This window comes from Gossypium arboreum, chromosome 11, assembly GCF_025698485.1.
Source record: "Gossypium arboreum isolate Shixiya-1 chromosome 11, ASM2569848v2, whole genome shotgun sequence".
Lineage (NCBI taxonomy): Eukaryota > Viridiplantae > Streptophyta > Magnoliopsida > Malvales > Malvaceae > Gossypium > Gossypium arboreum.
The window spans coordinates 9,973,103-10,000,000 of record NC_069080.1 but is presented as its reverse complement, the minus strand read 5'-3'; the positions used below and the strand labels follow the sequence as shown (position 1 = coordinate 10,000,000).

General features: G+C 31.0%; 1 protein-coding gene across 1 annotated transcript; it reads right to left on the bottom strand.

Moving 5' to 3' along the window:
• Positions 1-4,315: 4,315 nt before the first annotated feature.
• LOC108470634 (cytochrome P450 78A3) lies at positions 4,316-6,670 on the bottom strand. Its single transcript, XM_017771998.2, has 2 exons — positions 5,459-6,670; positions 4,316-5,246 (listed from the first exon to the last, which is right to left on the bottom strand). Exons 1-2 carry the CDS (start codon positions 6,443-6,445, stop codon positions 4,611-4,613), a joined length of 1,623 nt encoding a protein of 540 aa, XP_017627487.1. The 5' UTR covers positions 6,446-6,670; the 3' UTR covers positions 4,316-4,610.
• Between the last annotated feature and the right edge of the window lie 20,228 nt (positions 6,671-26,898).

Below are 26,898 nucleotides of genomic sequence, written 5' to 3'. Positions count from 1 at the left end.
TTTTTTAGTAAAGAAAGGTCAAAGCTGTCAAACAGCAGAATAGAGACAAATTTGAAGATTTTATTGTGCTTATTGGCTAAATTATAAATTCTGAAATTTTTATGGTAGAAATATAGTCTAGTTTCCAAAACATCAAACGAATCTTAATTCTGTAGCTCAAAATATAAATAATTTAGTGACTATGACTCAAGTGGACAGCTTGATATGAACATATAAGTAAATAGTGAAATTATGTATATATTAAGGATGTGGAATGAAGAGGAGGAAAATATATATAAATATTCAGCTAGTACGGGTTTACATTAAAAATGGCTAATTTGCTTACATTAAAAATGGCTAATTTGCATGTTTTAGGCTCAGGGACTAAATTGAATAAAAGTAAAACTTTAAGGGTAATTTTGTAAAAATATAAATAATGACCAAATTGAAGGAAATGAATTGTTTTATTGTATAAATTAATAAATTGAATGAAATTATTAATTTAGATCAAGATCGGGTGAAAAATTGGGGAAAATGAAAAATTACCAAAATACCCCTGAATCTTGATATTTTTACAATTTAGCCAGGTAAGTTCATATGATTGAAATTTTATGATTAAATGTTAAAAAAAATTGAAATCATATAATGTACTATTTCATATTTTTGGAAGAATGATTAATGTGATAATATGAAAATCGAAGCAAGGGTTCAAATTGAGCAGAACGTTGGATTGAGTATAATCGTTCAGTGATCAGTGATGAATTGACAGATAAGGCCATGGTTGGACCATGGCAAAGTGTGAATGTAAGACCATAGCTGGGCTATGGCATTTCAATGAAAAGGCTATGGCATTTCAATGAAAAGACCATAACTGGATTATGGCAATTTGAACATAAGTCCATGGTTGGACCATGACAATATATGTGTGTACGTGTAAGACCATAGCTGGGCTATGGCATCGTAATTAAAGTGTAAGACCATAGCTGGGCTATGGCATCGTAATTAAAGTGTAAGACCATAGCTGGGCTATGTCATTGTGATAAAGTGTAAAGACCATAGCTGAGCTATGGCATTATGATAAAGTGTAAAGACCATGGCGGGGCCATGGCAATATATGTGCAAGATCAAAGTGGATTGTGGCATCAAGAAAACAACGTACTCAAATCCGTAAGACGTTCTCTAATTTGACAAAGATTGGTAAGTGACATATGAAATTAATATTGAAAGACTTATGGTTATTATTGGTATTGATCTGAAATAAGTGTACCTATTGATATTTAAATAAATTCAACCGGTAAAATCCTGACATGAGAAGATACGAGCACAAAATGAATCATTACTTGTATATGCCTGAAATATATATAACGATGTGTACATGTTATATGGACACATGGTGTGTAAAGTATATGCACATGGAATTTGAGTAATGTTAAGTTCGATATGAACTATTACCGAATATATATATATATATATATATGAAATACATGGAAATTGTGGTACATGAAATATTGATATAATGAAATGAATGATATATGTTATTGAAGAGAATGATAAGTATCATGACATGTACATATATGATTATCTTTGATATGTTGATACAAGAAAATTATGTAAGTTAAGACGAGTATTAAACTCAAGTGTGATATGTCAAGAAAATAAGTTTATCAATGTTGAATTTATATGTAATATGTGCAAGTATGCTAACTAGTGTTGCTACTTGAAACTTAGGCAAATGTAAAGCTATTGGTCGAATGGTGATATGTTTATGACTTGTGTGTCATGCATTGGAATAAGTGTGGAAAGTAAAGAAATACAAATGAAAATAAAAAAACTCGAAAGAGTTAAAATTATTTAAAATCTTACTAAGCTTGGGATAAAGGATAAAGCTACAAAAATTCAATGGAATAGATTGTTATGGTTCCTATTTCACATACCAAAACATTCTTCTGTCGAGTGGTTAACTATCCATAGCAAATCATCCACTGAATATTGGCTTATAAGGAAGGACAAAGCATTGATAATAGTATGGCAAGGAGTGCTACAACTTTGCCACATTCAAAGATTAGTAGACAATTGGCAATAAAAATTACAATGAGTTATTAACAAGCAAAGATTGGAAGACTTTTATTTTCATCTTATTAAGAATAAGATAGAATGCTCATTTTATTATTGTTTTGCTAGGACATAAGAATTTATTTTTAAAAAAATAATAAAACCACCCAATAGTGGATTACAAAAAGGACTCATCACCAAAAAGAAACCCACCAATAAAAATATACAATTGACTCGCACCTATCCAAAACATATACAAAACAAAAGAAATACAATCCCTCAAAGACACACCAAACAATAAAAATGAAATATTATCCAAAATAGAAAACAAACTCCCTACACAAGACTGTGGTAAACTAAGCAGAGGCGAAACTAGAAAATTTAAATTGTGGGGTCAATTTTAAAAAAAATTAAAATATTTATAAAAGCCATATAATCTAATGTGTAAGATTTTTTCTTGTTGTCCTTCCTCTACTTCACGAGTAGACTTTTTTAAAATATTTTCTCATTTATGTTAAACATTTAGAACAAATAAATCTAATTATTAAATGCACAAAAGTGTTTACAAAACCTTTTGGTGCCATGGGAATGTAAGATATTATTTTTGTTCAAATATAAGATTCACAATAATCACACTTGCAACAATAATTTCTAAATAAAATGTTAAATTTCTAATCAATATTTAAAAATTTAATATTATAAATACGATCAAACTTAACTTCCTCATGAATTTGTACTTGATCAACCTCTAAAATTATTACCCAATTACGATGTTAGGAATCTTATATAAAATCAATGTGCCAAAATCATTCAATAAATAAAAATTAAATCTTACATAAAAATCTTATTCTATCACAAGAAAAGTTCCAAATCCTAATTTTCTAAAAGAATTTAATCAATAAAACTTAAAAATACATAGTTATTCCCGACCCATTTGAAAGTATTAAAATATTCAACACCTATATTGAGAGTGTGAGAGAATAAGAGAAATTTGAGAAAAGAAAGTGATGTATTGAAAAAAAATAGGGATTTTTAAATAGAGACATTTAATTATTTTTATATAAAATAATTATTTTCAAATGTTTTGCGAAATCAACTTTTTATAAAACAATTTTCAAATATTTTGTAAAATCAATATAAATTTTAAAAAAGTTATAAATAATTTATTTTTCCTTTGTGGGGTCAACATTCCATGTGGCTCCGCTGACACTAAGATGAATATGATTCATCACTTTCCATCACCAAGATGAAAATGATTCACTTAAAACATAAAACACCCCCTAATTGCTTCAAAGAGTCTTGCTTATATCTACTTGATTTGGAGGGAAGGCAGGAATAGAGGCTATAGTTAGAAAGCGATTAGGGGGTGCAAATATAAGGATTAGTGATACCTAAATTATAGACTTTGTAACTAGAAACTGTAATTTTCTTTTTTCTTTTTGGATAAAAAAAAGAAGGGCATCTCCCTCACCATCGTGTGAAGTAGGGGATTAAAAATGTCGAATTCCATGTTCATCTTCTTTCCTAAAAAGTTGGAACATTATTTGGATTATCAGCAGAGGGGCCCAGGGGTATTAATTAAGAAACGTGCTTGTTTTAACGAAACTTAGGCTGCTCATCCACAAGTTGTCTGTTGGAAAGTAATCCCATGAATAGCAAAAGATGATAACTGATTAATTACCGCTACTTAATTTACAGCCTCCTTCCTTAGACACTTGTACAGAAAAGGGAAAGCAGCTCTCTGTCATTTTTATAGTAGTAGTATTTGCTATCAATAATATGAACAAAAGAAAAGAAAAAAAGAAAAAGAAAAAGCAGAGCCGCACGATAGTTGAGACAAAAATGCTATATTTCCACACCATAAGCCAAGAGTTTCATTGTCATTGGTCTAGGATTTGTTGAGAGTTTCAGTCAATAATGAAGATGATTGTGAATGCTGTCTTTTTCTCTAAATTAATTTCTTTGGGGAAAATGGGCTATATGTGTACAAAGCAAACGTATAGTCTGACTCTTAGTTCTAACCTCTTTAGTGATGTCTTGTACAGATTGATTGAGATCCTCCCTCCCAATGCGCTACTATTAATTAGTTTGTAAAGAATTTCAGTACAGACATCCAAGTGAAATCTGATGATTATATCTGTAAACTGTCACCAGAAATATACTGCATGCCTCAAGTAATTAACGTTGTGAATTTTCTTTTTTGGAGAAAGACATTTTGGAATCCGAAGCTATTAATTTTACGAGAATTCACGTCTTGGAAAAAAGAGATGAGTAAGGTTAAAGCTTTTATCATATACTAGTACCACATAACGTAGCTTCATTCTTTGCTTCTCTGACCATAGTTCATGAACAGGCGGACAGGTTAAAGGCACACTAATAGTTAATTCGCACAAGATATAGTAGTAATACAGATAGATAATTAACTATGCAGTAACAAATGAAGATTAAGAACCTCAGACTTGAGGGACACAACCAAGACAAGGTTATCAAGGGTTCACTTCCCTACTACTATTTTTTTGGGGGGTCTTTGATTCTCATGTTTTCGCTCTTCTTAGTTCCTCATTTTCGAGGGCACAATGTCACTGGTGTGATAGGCTTAATTTACGTCTGGGGCGAACATTAACACTCAAAGGATTAGCCATCTCACAAGATAGTCTTAAAACTTCGGATAAGTCAACGGGATTTTGATCTGAGGGTAGCCATTCAAAGTCGTGCAAAAGGGTTGCCACCCAAAAGCTGACGGTGGTCAACCCCAAGTTCTTTCCCGGGCATGTTCGCCTGCCCGACCCGAATGGAGCCAGCCTAAGGTCTGAACCAAGCACAGAAAACTCCCCTTCACCTTCTCCAGTCACAAATCTATCGGGCATAAATTCAAATGGATTTGGCCACTCTTGAGGGTCCCTCGTAATAGCCCACATGTTCACCATTGCTGTAGTCCCCTTGGGCACGTGATACCCATCAATAGTGGTATCAGTGATAGCTAGACGGGCCCAGGAAAGGAGGGGGCCCGGTGGATGAAGCCTCAGAACCTCCTTGATCACAGCCGGAAGATAAATCATTTTGGCTACATCAGACTCGTCCACAGCACGTGATCTGCCAACAACGTTGTCGAGCTCATCATGGACCCTTGATTGAACCTCAGGATGAAGCACAATCCTTGCTAGTATCCACTCAATCAGCACCGCCACAGTATCAGTTCCCCTGAATACCATTTCCTATACAAAAAGCCACGTGACGTATTTTATTTAGTACAATCAAACTCAGTACCAGAAATAGTATTGATTTGATTTGTCTTATTTCTCCAACACCTTTCTTAAACAAGCTACATTTTTTAACATGGAAAACGTTAATCAAATGATATGAGCTCTAGTAATTTTTTTATTTAGTACATTTTTTTACAATAAGAAATATAAATTGGATGGCTTACCCACAGAATGGCGATCATGTCGGAGTCTGATAATTTATCGGTACCTTGGAGAGAGAGTAAAACATCGACGAAATCTCGAATTTTAGAGTTTGTTGGAGCCCTACCTCTGTGTTGGGCTATAATCCGGCTGACAAAGCGGTTTACTTTAGGGACAAGGTTTGAGCATCTAAGTCTGAGTTTCTGAAGATCAAAATCTACCAACCAAGGGAGGTGGTCAGAACAATTAAATGTGCCCAGTAAATCGTAGCCTTCATCAACTAGATCTCCAAGTTGTTCAACTTCAGTATTGATGGAATCTAACTTATATTTTCGTCCGAATATCGAAGCCATCATGTTGTTTAGAGAAGCTCGTTTGAGGACTTGGCGTACGTGAAAGCTTTGGTTAGAGGTGTGAGCAAATAAAGTGACCATTTCAGAGGCAATCACGCGCCTCTGATCCTCTGCACCTTTAATTTGCTTAGGACAGAAAAGGTGCGTAGCCGCGATTCTCCTCAGGGTTCGCCAGTAAACTCCATAAGGAGCGAACCCGATTGCTCTATTGAACATCAAGCTATACGCCGCCTCTTTCACTGGACGATCAGCAAATACAGAGCTGTTAAGAATCTCTCTTGCTACATCCGAGTTGCAGGTTACAATAACACGAGTATCTCCGAGGCTAAAGGCCATGAGCCTCTTGGCCTTGCATGTCTCAGCAGCGGATGCAATCCGGTGGTGAGGCAGGGAGCTGGCCATAAGGTTCATGCTGCCAAATAGAGGCAACCCTCTAGGCCCTGGAATTGGCTCGTTAGCGTGAGAAGAAAGAGAAGAACAAATTTTGAACCTATTTTTGCCCCAAGCTGGACCACCGGGGTGAGCCCAGTAGAGTAAGATCATAAGTAGCCAGGCAAGAGCGATGATCAAAATTGACCATGCAATACTTTCCTGAGAAAAAGCTCGGCATTTGGATGCAAGGGCGAAGACCCAGACACACTCTATGTCACTGCTCATAACTATGATGATATTACAACACCAAAGCACAGGGCCAGATGGGTTTTCGATTTTGAGGCGTAAAAGAACCGAGTTTGGCTGCTATTTATATAGAAGCCGAAGAGCTTAGAAACCTACAAAATTAATAACCGTTGGAAATATGAAAGATGATGCCAATTTTTCTGGCATATTAGTCATGCCCCCGCTGTGTAGGAAATTTTAAAGGCCAAACAGTTGTGATCGTACTGATAACAGTTTCTCTCCTCTTATAGAAATGATGCCAACATTTTAAGAAGTTGGTTTAATTTTTTAGTATATGTATTTGCTGTATTGGAAGCACCTAAGAAAAATGACTATTTAAGCAGTATTATTATATTCACAACAAATGAGAAGGAATTCATTATTATTTTTACCATTTTTCTTTTATTTTCCCTGAAATTAAATAGAGCAGTCAAAACCCAAATATTTAGTCATATATAATGTATGTGATTTAATTGCTGAAGTGACTTAACATGTCTAGTTATTATTAAGTTTGCGACTGACTCATTCCAAACCCAATGATGTATGGCCTTTTTAAGCAGCTCATGTTACCAACAATTTATATATAATATATTTGAATATATTCAAAACTTATGTTTTTTTTATATTTGTAAGAGTGTTTATATTAATTGAGTTAATATTTAATTGAATTAAGGTTCTTTTAATGTACTATATATTTTCTTTCTGTTAATGTAAAAGTAATGATAATAATAAAATTAAGTACTGTAATATGAAATAAAAAAAGTTAAACGTATCACACTGAAATAAATACCTATTCAAAAGAAATCATACAATAAGTAGTTACGAGATTTTATTATAATTAAGGTCAACATTACAGCCATTAATTTAATTAAGAGATTCCCTATTCTTACATAACCCTATCTAATAAAATAGTAATTTATTACTAACTAAGAAGTCGCTTATCTAATAGCATTCACAATATATTGTTATTGTTATTATGCTACCAATGTTACTGTATTCTCCAGGAAGTGAGTTATGACGTATATATAGTTATAGTATGCTAAATACCATGTAAAAATAAATACCTGCTAAGTTTAATCATCAACTGTATTACCACTTGCTGTAGTTCTTTTTTATATTTTAAACTAAATAAACAAGTTTAACCTGCCCTCTCCTGTCCTACTATATAGCACATAAACAGGGAAAGATTTTTACGTGGTCCTAAAGATTTTGGCCTCTTTTAGGGACAGGGATAGGGTCTGGGTCAGGTTCTCCCATTAGAATAGGCAAATATTGACGACTACTAACTGAAAATAAATTATGTAAAAAAAGTATATTTATAAAATTTTATATTAACATCAAAACTTATGTATTGCATGCATATTCAAATCTTATAATATTATTATTTGACTAAAACATGAATTAATATGAAAACTCATAACATCAACTTAATTTAAGGTTTAATATATGTAAAGACTGACACATTAAATTATTGTCTATCCAATCTTTTTCCCAACTCAAGAAATATTATGGAGATTTAAAAGAATTATTATGCCAACAGTGATTACAAAAAAGGAAAAGGAAAATATGCAACCAATTAACACGAGATTACAAAACTTGTTTTAAAAACGTTAATGGATTAGATAGGAGGAAGAGGTACAAACATTGGCTGTCAAGGGAATTAAAAAAAGGCTGGACCCTATTTTTCTATATTTTATTTGAAAAGACAAGACCCACAGTCTACGCCTTTGCTTGGAACGGAGGATTGCTACAATTTGTATTAAACACCAATACCGCAAAAAAAGAAGAAGCTCAGGCTGCCCATCCACAAGTTCTCTCATCGAAAATCAATCGCAGGAATAGCGAAAGGTGATGACTGATTAATTTAAAACTCTTGTCTCCTTTTTTTTCACGAGTAAATTAAATGCCTTGATTGTAGTTTTTGAAAAAAAAAAAAGATGATGGCATGTGATGGAAGAATATTGAAGGCAGAAAGGAGAATAGGCAGAGCCGCACAAAAAGTTAAAAATGGTACATTTCCATACCAAACGCTAAAAGTTTCATCATTCACGACTTTGTGTTGCTCTTTGATTTGTTCAGAGTTTGAATAAACAATGATATGATTGTTGATGTGATTAGAGGGCATTGTCTTTTTCCTTTTTGAAAATATATTTGTATTATGTTACACGGAAATGGCCTGTACGTACAAAGCAATCATATAGTCTTCAATTTTCCACTTCGCAAATAATATTAAAAATTTTATTAATTTTGAAAATAGGGTCCACAACAAATTAATTACAAAAATAAAATATTTATTACACTAACTTACTTTAGGTGTCATCTAACATATTTGGTACACCAATAATTAAAAAACTCTAAAAAGTAAAAATTTATTTTTAAATTTATGTCACCAATAAGACACACCACATTAAATAAAAAACATTATTGTTTCAGGGATTAAATGGAGGGAAAAATATTAAGACATTAAATGAATAAAAAGCCATGTATTAAATGTAGGGAAATGGCTATTATCTAATATTGGATTACAAGCCAATATTTTTTTATATTTTTATTGTTGTCAGAAATTTTTTTACAATTTATTTTAACTTTTTGACTTTTTTTTCATATTAAATTTTGTTTAAAAACATTCACCAGTGCCACCAATGCCTCAGGCGACATCCAAAACTATTATAGCAAACACTTACTTTTTATAATTAATTTATTTTTTATTTTATTTTTGTAATTAATTAATATTTAATATTATTTTTACAAAAAGGCCACATTTTTTTTGTTTAAGGGTGTAAAAGCCATCAAACTTTTTCAAAAAAAAAAAAAGGGTATTTAAACTACTAAAATACATAAAAATAATTTCTTTGGCCATTAAAGTTAACTTAACTGCTTTTTTTTCATTTAAAGCTATCACGTGTCACAACCATAACGTGACATTTTGCAAAAAAATGATAAAAATAAAATAAATAAAAGTTATAAAAATTACGTCGATAATAATGAAAGGTTAAAGATATCGACTACCTGGTAAATAGAGAAAAAAATTACGTTGATTACATTGGAAATCCTTCGTTTTTCCCAATAATTATTACATCAATCTTATGTATGGTATATATAAGGTATCATTTGCAGGTATAAAAAAAATTTAAACTCGTGATCACATAACGACCATCAACTGACCATCAGTTATATTCAAACCCGTGACTGCATCACGGTCGCCGATTGGACCTTTACATAGACTTCGACCTGTGATCGTATCAAGCATTGTCACCCCAAAACCTGACTTCCATAGGAAGAGTTTCTGAGATAATTGTCCTATATTGACATTACATATAAAATGTATGTGTTTTGAGACGCATTATTACATTCTTGACCCCTCAAATCTACATATAAACTTTCACGGTTTCACTTCTAAAATACTAAACACTAAACCATAGTTTTTAATTAAAAAACCCTAACCCTAACCCTAAACTTAAATCTAAACCTAATTTTTTTTTAAATGTCATGAGGGGAGAGAATATAAAAGCACATCCAATTGAGTATTTTTCACACACTTTCTTCAAAATTGATTTGTTTCCGTAAAATTAAAGAAAATCCTAAAAAAATCAATTAAAAATTAAAATCAAAATATACCTCTAATTTAGCCGAAATACAATACGCAAAGGTAATAATAAACCGAATCTAAATAGTTTTAACGTTGTGAGCGGGGAAGGCTATAAATTTTCTTTTATCTCTTTTAAGTGTAGAAAAGTTTCAAGTTTCCTGAGAATGAGACGAGAGCGGTGTGTGGAGGGATGTTGTCATGTCAGGTGGCTTAACAACGGTTGCACATGAGACCTATGCACCTATGCATGGCTTTAAGTACGCCACTGTCTTCACTAATAAACAAAAACCATATATATGAACCCCACTGCCCTAACAACAACAAAATTATATGACCCATTCACCCAAAAGAAACGAACCACGGGTTTTTTACTAAATTATAATAAAAAATAAAATAAAATACTAAAATAATACATTTAAAAAATTATGTACCAAAATGGTATACTTAGGGTGATATCGCCTGGTGCACAGGTGTGACCACCCTACACACTGATGTGACAGGGATGGAGGGCACGCCAGAGACGGCACTAGTGAAGCTTGTGGCAGAGGTGGCACCCACTCTCCCAAACCTTAAGGCATCAGCCATTGCAGAAGAAAAAAGGGAGCTGAGAAGAAGAGAGGGAGAATTAAAAATTATGTAGATGAAGTTTTAATATTATTCTTTTATTTTTTTATGTAGACGAGGTTTTTATTAAAATATTATAAAAATAAAATACCAAAAAATAAAATACCAAAAAATTTTCTCAATATGAAAAATTAAAAATTTTAATAAAGCCTTAAAAGTATACATATAAAATTATTATTTTGTCCCAAGTAAAAATATTTATCAGTGGACGTTTAGTGAATCTAAATTTGGTAGAAACAGTTCGTTGATGTTACTCTATTATTAGAAAAATATAATATTTGGTATGTATGAACATTATTAAGGTGGATCCATGCTATCAAAGAATTCAGATTTTCTAGTTGGAGTAATTTCTAGTTGAAAATTTGAATTTGTTCATATTTACAAACAAGTCAGAAAAATATAATATTTGGTATCTACTCTATTATTATTGATGCCTTCTTCTGTAATTTTAATTGCTAAAATATAATATTTAAAAAATAATATTAAAATCCCATCTACATAAATTTTTAGTTCTCCCTCTCTTCTTCGTAATTTTTTTTTATTGATGCCTTCTTCTCATCTCCCTCTCTTATTCTGCAATGACTGATGTCTTAAGGTTTGGGGAAGTAGGTGCTGCCTATGGCATAGGCTTCACTGGTGTCGCCTCTGCCACAGGCTTCACCTGTGCCGCCTCTGGCGTGCCCTCCATCCTGTCACATCAAATTTTTTTAACAGTTTCTATTACATCAAAATTTTTTAACAATTTTTATTTTTTAAAATTAATATATTTTTTTAAATAGAGAGTGTCAGTGTGTAGGGTGATCACGCCTGTGCACCAGGTGACACCACCCTAAACGTATCATTTTAGTACATAATTTTTCAAATGTGTTATTTTAATATTTTATTTTATTTTTTATAATAATTTAGTAAAAAACCCAACGAACCACACTGCCACCCTACTCTCCCTACACGTGTTCGTTTCATGCACAGGATGTGACTACTCTTGCTACTCTCCTGCCCCGGTCTCACATGTGGCTTTTAATGGGGTAGGGGCCTATAGCCCGATTGTAAATGATTTTTCAAGTTTCAGCTTGGGTTTGGCCCGCCGGCCCCATTTTACTATTAATATATAAATATTAATACATAACTGATATCATATTAGTGCAAGCTCCACATCCAACCATGAACACCTTTGCACTCTGGGGTTAAACACAAACGCTCTCTTTTTCTTTTCGACATAACTCATATCATATTCTCAAGCTTTTCATAAGCTAATTTTCTAGAGAAGCTTATGGTAGATTTCCCCTTAATCCCTATAGATCCATGCTTTATTTGCAGTAATGATATCTACGTGGCAATAGTATATGGGACATAATCGTCAAATAAAATTTACACCATCACAATTTACACCAAATGTGACCTCGGGATAAAAAAATTAATTAAAAAGGGTTCCAGACCTGCAAACGTGTTTCTGCTTGTTGGCAATCTTTGAATGGCCTGGACCGTGAAGTTTCCATATAAACAAACCCTGACCATTTAAATTTCAGGCATTTATTATAAATAAATTAGTTAAGATTCAATAAAAATAAAAAATTTGATTTTATCAAATTTAAAAATATTCAAATTCATTGAAAGTCTAGTTTCTCGATATTCTTCCCAACTTTCATTCTTTAGCCACACTGTATGTGCTTGCTGCAAAGCAACATTTGTTCGTGTTGCAGTAAGATGTGTATAATTGCGGCAGCTAACAGCTTCTTTGGGCGTCGGCAAAGAAACAACATAGGTTTCAAGACATCCATTGTTGTTGTCTTCATTAAGTTTCATTGTCTTCCGTTCCAACTATTTTAGTCCAATGGAAGCAGGGATTCTGCCACAACTTGCTTAGAAGGGTAAAAGCACTGGATTAGTAGGGAACAAGGGTTCGATTAAAAAAAAAAAAAATCTTATTTATTAATTGTAAGAACCAAGATCAAACCTTGGACGGTATCAGTGTGACTCATTTATTATTATTATTATTTTTCCAAAACAATAGGTGAGGATTTAAAATTACAAGAAGTCAACACACACACACAAAAAGGATTATTCTATATATAGAGGTTTAAAATTTTAATGCCTTCATTATTATTGTGAATTGAGCGCATTGGATATTTGCATCTCAATTTTTATATAATTAGGAGTTAGTAGTGTGTAGCTTTTTTAAAGATCGCCTTCTGGTTATTTATGAGTAAGATTATGTTGCAACAACTTCTTTTTGGGGTTGTTCATGTACCTACAAATTAGCCATTAAATGAAAGCTGGATTGTGGCCTTTGTTTAAATTTTAACTATATATTTTTAATGGGTATTTAATTTTTAAATTATATTTCTTACCAAAGTGGTATCTAATTTATGTTTTGTTACTTAAATTATAAAAATAATGAAATTAAAAGTTTTAATTTTTAACACTGTCTTTCTTATCATTACATTAAGATGATCTTAAATATTAAGGTTTTAAGCACTAATAAAATTTTGCCACATCTTCAAATTTTAAAGACATAAAAATTATTATTATACACTCATCTATAGAGAAATTATTTTATGGACTCTTTCCACCGCATTACTCATGGTCCCTTTCCAATTATTTAATGACATTTCAACAATTTTTTCCATGTCATTGACAAATAATTTTTGTATTTTTTAATCTTGAATCTGAAACCCAACCCTTGAATCTAGAATCCTGAATCTAAAACCCTAAATCCCAAACCCTAAATATGAACCTCAAATTCGTAACTCCAAACTCGAACTGTAAGATCCCGTTTTTAGTGGTGTCGAGAATAATGGTTTCGAAACCACAATTTCGACTAGCAAGTTAATGTTTTATTGATTATTTAATATTTATAGAAAATTTATGATATAGTAATCGAGTTGATTAAAAAATTTTAGTGTTTAGTTAGGAAATTAAGTAAAAAGACTAAATAATAAAACTTGCAAAAGCTAGTGGTTATTAGTTAAAAGTAGTAAATAACTTAAAATACTTGAATTGTTGGCATTATATGGTAATTAGACCATTGTAAATTGTAGTGGACGATCATGGTTGTTAATTTATGAATTTTTAGTTAATTTTTAAGGGTAAAAAGGTAATTAAATTGGAAGTAAATGAAACAAAAGAAAGAAGCTATCATCTTTCTCTTGTTAGTGCCGAATTTTGAAGGAGAAAGAATCACCAGCTTGGTTCGGCTAGGTTGTCTTCAATGCATGGTAGGTTTTTTTACTTCTGTTTTCAGTGATTTTTATATTTTTAAGAGTTATATTTAGATCTTGTTAATTCGGGTGTTAATTCATTAAATTATTAAATATTTTGACTTGTGCCATTGTTTAATTTACGAGATTTTTGAAGTTTTAATTATAATGGTTTTGTGAGCTTGATTTTTTAAACAATATTAATTTGTGAAGTGATTGTTGGTGATTTTGATGATGAGGGATTTAAATGTTAAATTTGTAAAAGTTCATGAAATTTTGTGAAATTGTGAATATTATGAGTTGCTATAGAATTATAGGAATTTTTGTTGAATGGGAATTTGACTTAAGGATGTTAATTGATTAAATTTGGAGGAAAGGACTAAATTGTATAGAAGTTAATTGTTGAGGATACATAAGTAAAAAAAAATTAAGGGTGAAAGGGTTGAATTCAAGTAATATATGGTGTTTGAATTAGTTAATTAAATTATTTTATTATGTTTAGATCAAGAAACGAGTGGATCGGTTGTTTATTGTGGGAAAAGGAAGGTTGTTGAATAATCGTCTTCGGTTTTTGGTAACTATCTCAATTCGGTAAGTTTCTACTGTTACTTTGGTTATAATTCATTATTAGATATAGTTATTGATGTTTATATATTTTCGAAATTTCTGAATCAAATTGATCTATGTTAATTATATTGAATTTCTGAAATAATTTCAATGGATCAAGTAAAAGTTTCTTGCATGAGATTTTTGACTGAATTTCTGATCTGGATCGAGTTCCTGCATGTGTTGCGGACTCGGATGTACATATGACTCAGATTTAGCCTGGACTAGTATTCTGTTGTCGTTTTACATGTATACTTAGTCCTGGCTAGGCTAATTTATTTGTGTCGTCATTGGTTTAACCCGAACGGGTAACCTGACATATTTAATATGTATTTGATTAGCTCTTACGAGCATTATCTGTTTCCTGACTAATGTATGTGAATACTTTTACAAAGATCCATCGGAAGAGTAAAAGTTAATTTATACGAAACTATTTCAATGAAATAAGTGAATTATGAATTTTGATTACCCATACAGTTAAATGTTATTGACATGAAATTGTTGGGCTGTGTTGTGATAAAGTTGAGGTTATTTGCTATGTGAAAATAGCATTTAAATGGGTTTGGTAAGTTGTTTGTTAAATTGTGGAAACTTACTAAGTAATTCACATTTATTTTCTATAGATTTTGAATTTTTGGGGTTTGTTGATCGGATCTTTGGAGCTCACTCATATAATCTATTATCATTGGTAGATTTTGAAGACTTGGTTGGTGGTTATATGTGGCATGTATATAGGATGTTTATTTTGTGTTTGTTTGAACGTGTTGTGTACTTAAAATACAAATGCTTGTTTATGTATAGTTGATATATGTTTTACAAGTTTGGTTCTTTTGGGAGTGCTTGGTGTAAGTTATGCTGAATAAGGTTGATATATGGTATGAAGTTGTAAGGATAATGTTGAGGGCTCTCGATGTTTGAATGGATGGAATGCATGAATTTGTTAAGGTTGATTACAAATTTATTTGGTAATTGAATTGTAGTGTCAATGAGGGCACATTGGTTAGGCAGATAGGTTGTATGTTTTTGACGTGATTTAGACTTGTTTGAAGGTGTTTTGATAGCACATAAGGGTTGATTTTAGGTTTGGCTTGGTACCCAAGTGATGCATGAAATTTGCCTTGTTTTAGAAGCAATTTTTGGTGCACACGACTAGGGACACAGGCTGTCATATGGCCGTGTGCCACACATGGCCTCCTCACACGGCCGTGTGTCATTTTAAATTTTTAATGCAGGATTGTTCACACGAGCACAGAGTTACATGGCTTGACAACACGGTTGTGTGACCATACTTCGAATGCACATACGGTCTAGCACATGGCCTATGACAAGGCTGTGTGACCTCATTTCGAATACTCACACGAGTGGACACAGTTGTGTGTCCCATACTTCAAATTGTACACTGCTGGTCACAAGGCCATGTCTTCGAGCCACACGGTCTGAGCTTTGTCACAAGGTCGTGTGACCCCTGTTTCTAAATTTTTTTATCTTTTCTAAAATTCTCTATTTTGTTTCAAATTAGCCCCTGAATGTTACCAAACTATTTTTAGGGCGTCGTAAGCTCGGTTTGAAGCTCGTAAGTGCATTTAGGCTATAAATGAAATGTGTTTTTGAATATTATTATTTATTTTAAATAATTATTTCTGTTTGAAGTTAAATGATTTAAATTATACTGTAATATTAACCCTAATTCGGCGACAGAGACAAATTAGGAGTGTTACTTGAACCCTGAATCCCAAACTCATAACCAGTAATTTCGAACCCTAAATATGTAACCCCAAACCCTTAAACCTTAAACCATAAACTCTACACTTTAAATCCTAAGCCCAAACCCTAAACCATTAGATTTGGGGTTTAAGGTTTAAAGTTTAGGATTCGAGTTCAAGGTTCGAGGTAAAATAATTACTAAAATTATGTGTCAATGACATGAAAAAAATTGCACAAATTTTTTTTTTTTAAATTTGGTTGCACACAAAAATGAACTTATGGGAAAAAAAACAAAATGATTAAAATTTGTAAAAGAAGAAAATATGTTTGTTTATAATTTTAAAATTTGTAATTTAATTAAAGTTAAATTAAGTTGGAGAAGATAATAAACATAGATGAGTATATAATAATATTTTGTTATCTTCAAAATTTAATGATGTGGCGATTTTATTAGTGCCTAAAACTATATTTTTATGAGTATCATAATATAATTTATTCTTTTTTAATTATTACATAACTTTTGTTTGCAATCCTTTTTATCATTTTTTTCTACTAAGTTTCTTTTCCATATTTAGATTTCATCTTTACATAAATTTTCTCACCGGCATTAACTATTTTATGCAAAGTATACATAAAAAAAATGAAGAAAGTTCTTTTTAAACAATACATGGGTTTTGAGTAAAGGTGAGAAAGGAATCAAAATCAAGATTTAAAAATTGGAAAGAGCTCATCGGAATTTAGATTTTGTCAAAAAAAAATAGGTTTGGATAAGTTTTTCAACAGGTCCTTAGATTTTTCATCACGGGAGTTTTTAGGCGAAAAACAAAATAGATGAATATGTTTGTAAGAATTTTTTTTCAAAAAAAGCTTGCAAAAATAATATTCAACTTTCTTTTTAATTTTTCACTTAAAAATTGTCATGTGCCACAAAATGATTGGCTAACAATTTTTTTTTTAATTCTTGGGGTAATTTAGATAATGAAGTATACTTTAAGTATCACTTTGATGGTAACAATATATTATTTAGGTACCAAATAATGGTAATTAAGTAAACTCCACAATAGTGACAGAGTAGTTATAATAGTGAATAATACTCCACAATCAGGGGCGAAGCCAGAAAAAAATTTTTGGGGGGGCCGAAGGAAATTTTAATTTTTTATAGTCTATATATTTATAATTTTTAAAGGATTAAATTAAATTTTTATAATTTTAGGGAAGGCCAAAGTGCAATTTTACCTTTACTAATTTAAAATTTTAAAAAAATCTAAAGGGCCTAAATGAAAATTTCTCATTTTAGGGGGGCCGGGCCCATGCCTGCCCCCTGGTTTCGGCCCTGTCCACAATATAATAGTGATAAGTAGGTAAACTTGTGGAGTTTAAAAATAGTGAGAGAGTAACAAGTAATTTACCTATGGATAATGCAAAAGTTTATATATGGTTAATTAATTCATTTGAATATAAATATTGCAAAATATAGGTGGAGTACTACAGTCACGTGCAGCACCATATTCAAGGAAAGAAAAGCCAGAATTCTTTGGAATCTTGTTTCATTTCAACAATAGAGACAAGTATTTTATAAAAATACAATGTCATAAAAATCAAGGAAATATATAGTCTGATATTTGGAGCATGTTGTGTTAGTAGGGCAAGTGAACACATACCACCATCAATTTATTAATGGTAAAGAATTAATGGAGTAAGAATTCAATTTAAATTCTATTTTGATTCGAGTTTTTCATTTGTGAGTTGTACTTATAATATAGGTTAAGAAATATTTCAACTTGTAATATTTTGATTATAATATAATTATATACCTTTAAAAAGTAATTCAAAATTAAGCAAGTTGGTTTTTGAAAGATATATAAACAAGTTGGAAGTTGGTAAGTTTGAAAATTATATAGACAAATAGAAACTAAAGAACCTTAAACGAGGAAATATATATAATATTAGTAGTAAGAGGCAAAGCAAAATATTGAGTATTCAGGCTAAGTACAAATCTAAATCAGAAAAAGGAAGCTTCATATCTCCTATTAAAGCTACTTTGAATATATTAAAGTGAGGACCATCAAACAAATCATCTATACTTATTCTTCTTGTTGCCAATGGAAGAAAGATTTAAGGTCTTGCTAACATTGTTTATATACCTTTTTTTTTTTACAAAATTATTAAATTCTATTTTTAAAATGGAATTTTAACTTGGACCAAAAATCAAATTTAAATGTTATATAAAGGTGAAATTTTAAAATTGTTGTTATATAGTTAATAAGATTTTGACATAATCGATAAATGTGGAAATCTTAGATCTTGAATACTTAGGTTAGAGACTCGTTATGCAATTTAATATGTTGGTATCCAAATTTCAGTATGAGCTGTTGTCATGTGTGGATTTTTAATTTGGTTAGTTTCTAGTTTGGATTATTCTAGTTTAATTAGTTTAATTCTTTATTTTAATTCTTAGTCCGTTTATATCGTTATAATTTAATTCTACACTTATGATTACTGGAACATGTATTTGTATTTGTACTTTAATTGTTGAAAACCGTTTCAATTTTATTTTTCAATCCCAACAAAACTAACCAATCAAACAAAGCTTCCCCATAGGTCGTTTGCTTCTTCTCATTTGTTTTGCTTGGAAGCGGTGCTAGCCTCTGGGTTGGCTACTGCTCTCTTTTTTCTCTTTCCCATTAACTCTCTTTTTATTTGTTCTCCTCATCCACTCCATGTGCCTTCTCTTTTTTCAGTTTACGAATTTCTTTTTGTGAGTATCTTTGTTATTTCATAAGTTGTGATGGACAGATGACGGTGCTTGTTGTCATTGAAACTCTGCCGACCAATAGTAGTTTCTCTTGAAAAGTGGTGGCTCTTCATTGCCTTCTTAATCTATTTCTGTTTTGAGGATATTTTAGAATAATGAATAATTTCACGAGTTAGTTTGGACCGTGTTGTCTTAAGTTATATATATATATATTTCTTTTTTTGTTTTTTCCTTTGTTTAATAAATCTTCATTTTTAGAAGTTTTTGTTTGCTTTTGTAGTACATTTTTAGTTTTACTTATGCATGTAGTTTTATTTTTGCAAGTGATTTTAGTCTTAGGCTGATTTTCTTATCATATTAAGTGCTTGCAATCATTTTAGATATGTAGCCCTTGTTGTGCTGATGAAGCTTGTCCTTTATTACTTACTACGGATATTTCTTTTCTTTTCTTCAAATTATATGATTCCATTCTTAAAATGAATTAATTAATTTTTCCTTAAAAAATTCAAAATTTCTCATAAGGTGATTCTAATTTATTATTTAGTCACCCTAAAAAAAAGTTTAATATTTAGTTGCTGCCGAAAACTTTAGAAAACAATACCATTAACATATTATATATATTAACGTGAGGTGGACACATGAAGCATAGTTGGAATCTTGACAGTGTGGCGGGAGAGAGACTGAGAAATTAAAGTGGCAGCGAATTGGATTCAACATTTGCTTATTAGATACTAATTAACTTCATAAGATTCCCAGGAAATATAAGGTTTGAACTTTGAATCTCCCTTTTTGTTTATTTTCCAATTGCAAATATCCGTTACCGACAAACTGTTGCTATACGAAGAAACTTCCTCTGTGATATTATTTCTTTTTGTGATGTAATTAAGAGCAGGAGGGCATGAAGTGGGGGAGGGTTGGAGGGAATATATTGATCTCTCTCTTGCTTTTCCACTAAAATGAAAGGATAAGAATGAGAAGTTAAAAGGGAATCAACTGCTCTATCTCTCAATTAATATAACAAAACTTGGTAATCTAATGTTAAACCATTCCTTATCAGAGAATCAAATAATTGGTTTGTTGATATGTTTTTAGATAACTGCATTCCATATATTCCTTTTAGCTTAAAAGTTAAAACAGATCATACAAACTGTTGCTATTTATAGTAGGAGACCAAAAATCATCAATATTACTTGCATATAGAAATACCCTAATTTTAAAATTCTTGACAAAACTTGATTTATAATTGAAGTTAGATATGAAAGAGAGGTATACCAACTTGGTTTTATATTTATCAAAAGCAAGTGTACTTAAACTAGGTATATATTCAACTTGAATTCCAACCTGTTTAGCACACTAATCCCTCAACACCACATTTTAATATTAACAATTTGCTTAGTGGGATAGCTGAGGCCTACCCACTATGGCTTAAATAGCTCAACCATGATTGGATTTGATGCCTTACCCATGTTGACCCTCAACTTTAATTTACTTAACAACGTTTCAAAATCCTCCCTAACATTATAATATTTAATAATAATGAAAAAAATAGTAACATCTAATCATGTGTGGCTGTTATTAATAACAAAAAATAATTAAACAAAACACAAATTAAATTTAAAAATAGCATTTTAAAGCGCTTGCAAATGTTTTAATTTTACACAATGATATTACATGTCTTTGCAATCTTTGGCAAAACATGAAATGTGAAACAAATTAAATTGTATCAATTGGTTCGACTAATTAAATTGAAAATCGATTGAAGTATTAATTCAAAAAATGATATTAAATCAATTAGATTCAAAAATCATACAAATTGGTTTAATTGAATTTTTTTAATCTTTTTTAAAATTTTAATAATTTTTCTATCTAATCGATGAAACTAGTGAATCAGTGACCTAACCCTAATCGGTTTAACCACCAATTTGGTCCTTGAAATCTATTTTCTCTTATAATGTCTAAAGAGTTTTGACTCTTTTTTTTTCTCTTTCTTTCTCCATGCTTGAATATTTGAAAGATGAAGTAACATGTTGAGGTCAGGGGCGAAGCTAGAAAAAATTTTTAGGGGGACCGGATGAAATTTTAATTTTTTATAGTTTATATCTTTATAATTTATAAAGGATTAAATCAAACTTTTATAATTTTAGGGGGAGTAAAGTATAATTTTATCTTTACTAATTAAAAATTTTTAAAAAAATTTAAAGCTTAAAAAATAATTTTACATTTTAGGGGGGTGGGGCCATGCCAGCCCTCTGACTTCGCCCCTGGTTGAGGTTGGAATGGATGATCCTTTCAAGAGCCATTTTTGGTTTCCTTGGCCATAATCATGCACAATTGTTGATGGATCACATTGCCATTGCTATGCTTTTGACTGAGAAAAGTTGAACACAGGAGGGTTTGGGAAGTAAATTTGGGACCTACACCTACGATTTGTTGCTGAAATATCCTTTTAAAAAAATCCCAACTTACTCTCCCTCATTTTATATTCCTAAATTGTGGAAATTTTGTCCTTTGAATGTCAACTTCCCTTCCCAACTACAAGGGAACAATCTCAAGTAAAAGCGACTCCAGGGCTTCACTTAATCTCAAAGCAGCCAGACTATAATATTCATAGTCAACCCAAGAAATCGCATGTTTATTTCTAGGATTTGACCACTATTAATTGAATATTCAAATTATTCATCAGTGTAAAATAATTAATTAAATAAGTTGATTACAAATTGGGTGATTTGAATTTCAGACCAAGATTTTGATTGAAAATTCTGTGAGAGAAGCTTCGTATGATAGAGGTAAGGTAATTTGCATGCTTTGTATTGGCAGCCCATGCACTGGATATAGACATCTTTTTATAATAATAACAACAATATTAAACTAAGAATAAGAAACAGGTCGTTGCTGAGCAACTCCATATGTGAACGCAGACACCGCATATGCCCATAATTCATTCAACATCATCTTCTTCTTGTTTGATATGAAATAATAGATTAGTACTGTATAATTAAGGATGAAATAACAATGGCTTCAATGAGGTGGGGACTTGAAGGGGTAGGAACTTAAAGATGCTCAAATCTTTAATTATTTGGCAATCCAATTGCCTATCTCTCCTACTAGATTTGAATCTTTCATACTTGTTATAATAATATATAGGAATCTCTCCCATATATCATTTTTTTTTAAATTTTATATTATGCACATGCTATAGGTTTAGATAAATACTATTGTCCCTTCAATAATTGGTTATTTAATTTAACAAAAAAACATTCTCCTTCAAAAATAATTTTCCTAAACCACATGTGGTGTAAGAAAAGTTCTTTATTCAAATATTCATTTCGCATCTCTTCAATTTCTAAAAAATAAAAAACTTGCGTCACAAAGGAAGACACAAGGCTTGAATCCAGTCAATGATACACAGCACCAGTGGGCTACTCCATTCGCAGCCTTAATCTTAAACCAATTTTCCCAAATATCCCATCCTTTGGGCTCAACAAAAATTGTTTCCTTCAGCAATTCATCGAATTTATTTTCCTTAAATAAGTTTTGGAACTTTAATTTTTACCCAAATAAAATTCTTTGAATGTATCTTTTTTAAAAGATTTCTATAATTTCAACAAACTGAATTGGGTAGTTCTCGTATTTGTTGGTCTCAACTGTTCAAGGACTACAGTAAACTGAACACGGATGGTTCAATGCGTTTGATGACAGGCTGTGTTCCAGTTAGAGGTCTATGTCGAGACCACTAAAATAAGTGGATTACAAGTTATAGTTGGAATACAGGTGTGTGCTCAGTTCTTGATGCAGAACCTTGGACAATTATGATGGGTTGGACATAACTTAGACGAGAGGCATTAACTCTTTATGTAGCCTTATAGTTGCTGATTCTATGATAGTTTTTATGCAGGAGTAACCCTATTGGCCTATCAATCCATGAGTTTACCCCAAATCGATTGCTCTGAAAGTTCAATAAGAGAGTGTTGGTATTCAACACAAGATTCTTCATAGCTAATTGTATTTAACTTCTTCATCCACCAAAAAAAATATATATATATATATATATATATATTTCTATAACTCCTTTAGCTCACATCTTACAATTTAGGTTAGTCATATTATATTTGTCGAAACCTTTTTTTTTAAGTCGACTTTTATTTTGAAAAGCGAAAATGAGAGTCGTCATTAATCTTTTTTATGAGGTGTGATTAGGTCAACTTGTAATTTGATTGTTTTAAGTTTGATTTAATAAAACAATTATTTTTAGTCTACAAAACCCAAGAAATGGGTTCGGGAATTGGTTACGCACGAGGAAGGATTAGCACCCTCGTAATGCCCAAAAGTGATACCTAGTTGATTAATTGGTGCCTTAATGTCAAAAGTGAAAAATTCGAAAAGAGTTTAAAATACGATCTCTTTTTACATTAACATATTTTTTTAGTAAAATCCCTTGAATAAATCAAAACGTGCGTAAGAGATCCTCTTGTCTCGAGATAACAAAAAGGTCATATCCCGTAAGTTAGGACACACCATCTCGAATCCTCGAAAATAAGCTTGCTCTTTATTTAATTATTATTTAAATCTCACGTGATTTAATTTTGAAATGGATACTCAGCTATCTAGGTTTAAAGAGAAGGTAGAACCTCATGAGTTAGGCACGACTTCTCGAATCTCCAAATGCGGAAAATTTGCCTTGATCTTAAAATTTTTCATTTTATGCATCGAATAGAAATTAATGTAACACTTAAAATGGTATGTATATATTTAATTTATTCGGGCATAATATAAAAGACGAACAAATTTAAACACAATTCGTGATATGGTTGTAGCAAAAATAAAATAAAATGGAAGTATAATGGAATGCTTATTAAAAATAAAGTTGCTCTAGAAATCCAGATAATATTATAAGAAAAGACATGGTAGTAGTGATATTAATGATAATATGCCATGAATAATAATAATAATAATAATAATAATAATACCAAATTAGATAATAAAATGAATAACGTAATTCAAAATAAAAATAAAATGAAAGATGCTAAATTAAAAATTAAATAATGTGAAAGTGCCGAAAGCAACAAAAGAAGTAATAAAACAACCAGGATAAAAATAAAAATAGGTAAATAATAATAATGACAATAATGGTAAATAGGCAAACATGTACAAATAAGACGAAATGTAAACAATAACTTTTAAATATAAGGAAGAGTAAAGAAATAATCAATAAATAAATAAATAAATATAAACGGTTAAAATGGAGGACTAAATCAAAATTTAAACAAAATCGAAGGTATAAATCGTAATAGAACAAATAAATAGGTTAATAAAGACTAAACTGTAACACGGGAGAAAGAATAGGGGCCGAATAGGGAATTATATCTAAATGAAGGAACAAAATATAACGCGTGTAAAAGGGCGGGGACCAACAGGGAAATTATTCCCAGGCCCACTAAACGCACGTTCCATGGGGGACTAAAATAAAACAGAACTAAAATTATATGGTAAGATTTTAAATAAATAAATAAAAAAACAATAGACTAGATTGAAGAATCAATAAAAGCAAAAGGGCCAAAAGCATATGTAACACCCCCTAACCTTTTTCCGGTATCGAAATAGGATTATGGAGTACTACCGGTCATTACAGTTTATAACACAAATTGTTGAAACCATCCCTTTTTGAAAATTTTTACGTTTAATGAAAACGGGGGAATCGACTTTTGAAAAACAGAAATATGGAGTCGCCACCGATCTTTGTTTTGGTGTGATCGGATCACCTAAGAATAAAGTCATTTTTAGTTTACTAAAACAAAGATTTTGGTCTACGAATTTTTGAGAAAACGGGTTCGGGAGTCGATTAAGCATGAGGAAGGATTAGCACCCTCATTACGCCCAAAATTGGTACCAAATTGATTAAATACTGTCCTTATGTCAAAGCTTAAAAAATGTTTTTGAAATGTGGTTCTTATCGATAACGTTTAAATAACCCGAGTGGGTTAGCAAAATCTTCTTGTTTCGACGTCCGAAAGTCTACAATTTGAAATTAACAAAAGGATGCACAACTGTTTGGTCCAACGAAAAACCGAAACCCAGCACAGTAGGGCACAATTTCTCGAATTTTACAAACATTGTCCATTGCCTTACCTTAGAAAATAAGAGTGAAATTCCGAAGGGATCCTTCATGGTTTTGAGCAAATGAAAAAGCGCAACCCAGCACGATAGGGCTCGATTCTCAAATTGCCAAACATCGAACATCACCTTCGTTTTGAAAGGTTTTTACTAATTATGAATAAAGACCTAAAGGAATGCTCGATTGTTTTGAACAAACGAGAAATCACAACCCAGCACGATAAGGCATGATTCCCGACTTGTCAAACACCGAGTATTGCCTCATTTTAAAGGATTTTTAGAAGAGCCGAGTGAAATTTTGAAGGGATATTTGATTATTTTAAACAATCGAGAAATTGCTACCCAACACGTTAGGGCACGATCCCACGAATTGCCAAATACCAGATATCACCTTCGTTTTAGGGATTTTAAAAGACACGAGTGAAATTTTAAAGTGATATTCGATTATTTTGAGCAAATGCGAAATTGCAACCCAACACGTTAGGGCACGATTCATGAATTGCCAAACATCAAATCTCATCTTCGTTTAAGGGGTTTTAAAAGATATGAATGGAATTTCAAAGGGAAATTCGATTATTTTGAGCAAATGCGAAATTGCAACCCAACACGTTAGGGCACAATTCCGCGAATTGCCGAACATCAAATTTCGTCTTTGTTTTGAAGAATTTTTGGATGAATACTTAAAAACATATTAATTTGATTTGAAATAAGATGACATTAATCGTAAAAAAATTGGGTTTTAAAACCACATTTCAAAAATCAAAAGGAAAATAATGAATGGGGTAATGTGTACACGCGAGATACCGTGCTCGATGAATGAGAATATTAATCAACTAGCGGAATAAGCAATTAAATACAATTAACCTAGAAATTATAACCTAATTTGAATCATGTATGAAGAGTAATTAACATACTAATAAGATGAATGTCATGCAAGGATATATATATATATATATATATATATATATGCTATAATATAAAACAACCAACAAAGCATGTGCAAACAAAATGGGATTTAGAAGTCAAAGTGGTATAAGGTTAATAAACTCATGTTATAAAAGTTGACGAGTTTGAATAAAAACTAGAAATATATATAACTATTGAAATTAATATTAGAAAGTGAAAGTTTGGATTAAATTGTATGTAAAACAATTTAAACACAAATTCATTTAAAAGTTGACAAAGTACATGATAATTTTAATAATACTTAATGCAAAAGAATAATAAAGGTACAAGAGGGACATAACAAAAAATTATGTACATGTATATCAAAATAGTATTTAAATGTGAAATTTTAAATCAATACAATATATAGTAAAATATGTTAAAAAGACTTATGTACGTAAATATATATACATATAGTAATAATTTAAAGGATGTATTATGTAGGATTACGTAATATAATATAAGAATAAATATAAAGGAAATTACATGTATAGAATAATACGAGATTAATAATATGTGTATGAAATAAAGTTAATTTTAATACCAAGTATACATATATATATTAATATTTAAACAAGAGGGTATATAAAGATATTAAAATAGCTTAATGCAAAAAGGAATTTAAAGTGATGACTTTATAAAACAAAATGAGGTTATGCATGTACAAATATACATATAGAAAAATAAGAAATACGAAATGTTAACATAAAAAAATCTTCAAAACAATTGTATAAACAAGCAATTAGGAATAAAGGTGTTTTAAATTAAAAACTATTAAAGTAATAAGTGTGTTAATATATGCATAATAATCATGTAAATAATATGTAAAACAAGCATGCAAAACAATTATAATAACAAAAATATATGTCAAAATGTATGAATAAGTTCAAAGACAAGTAGGGAATAAGATGACATTAGAAAT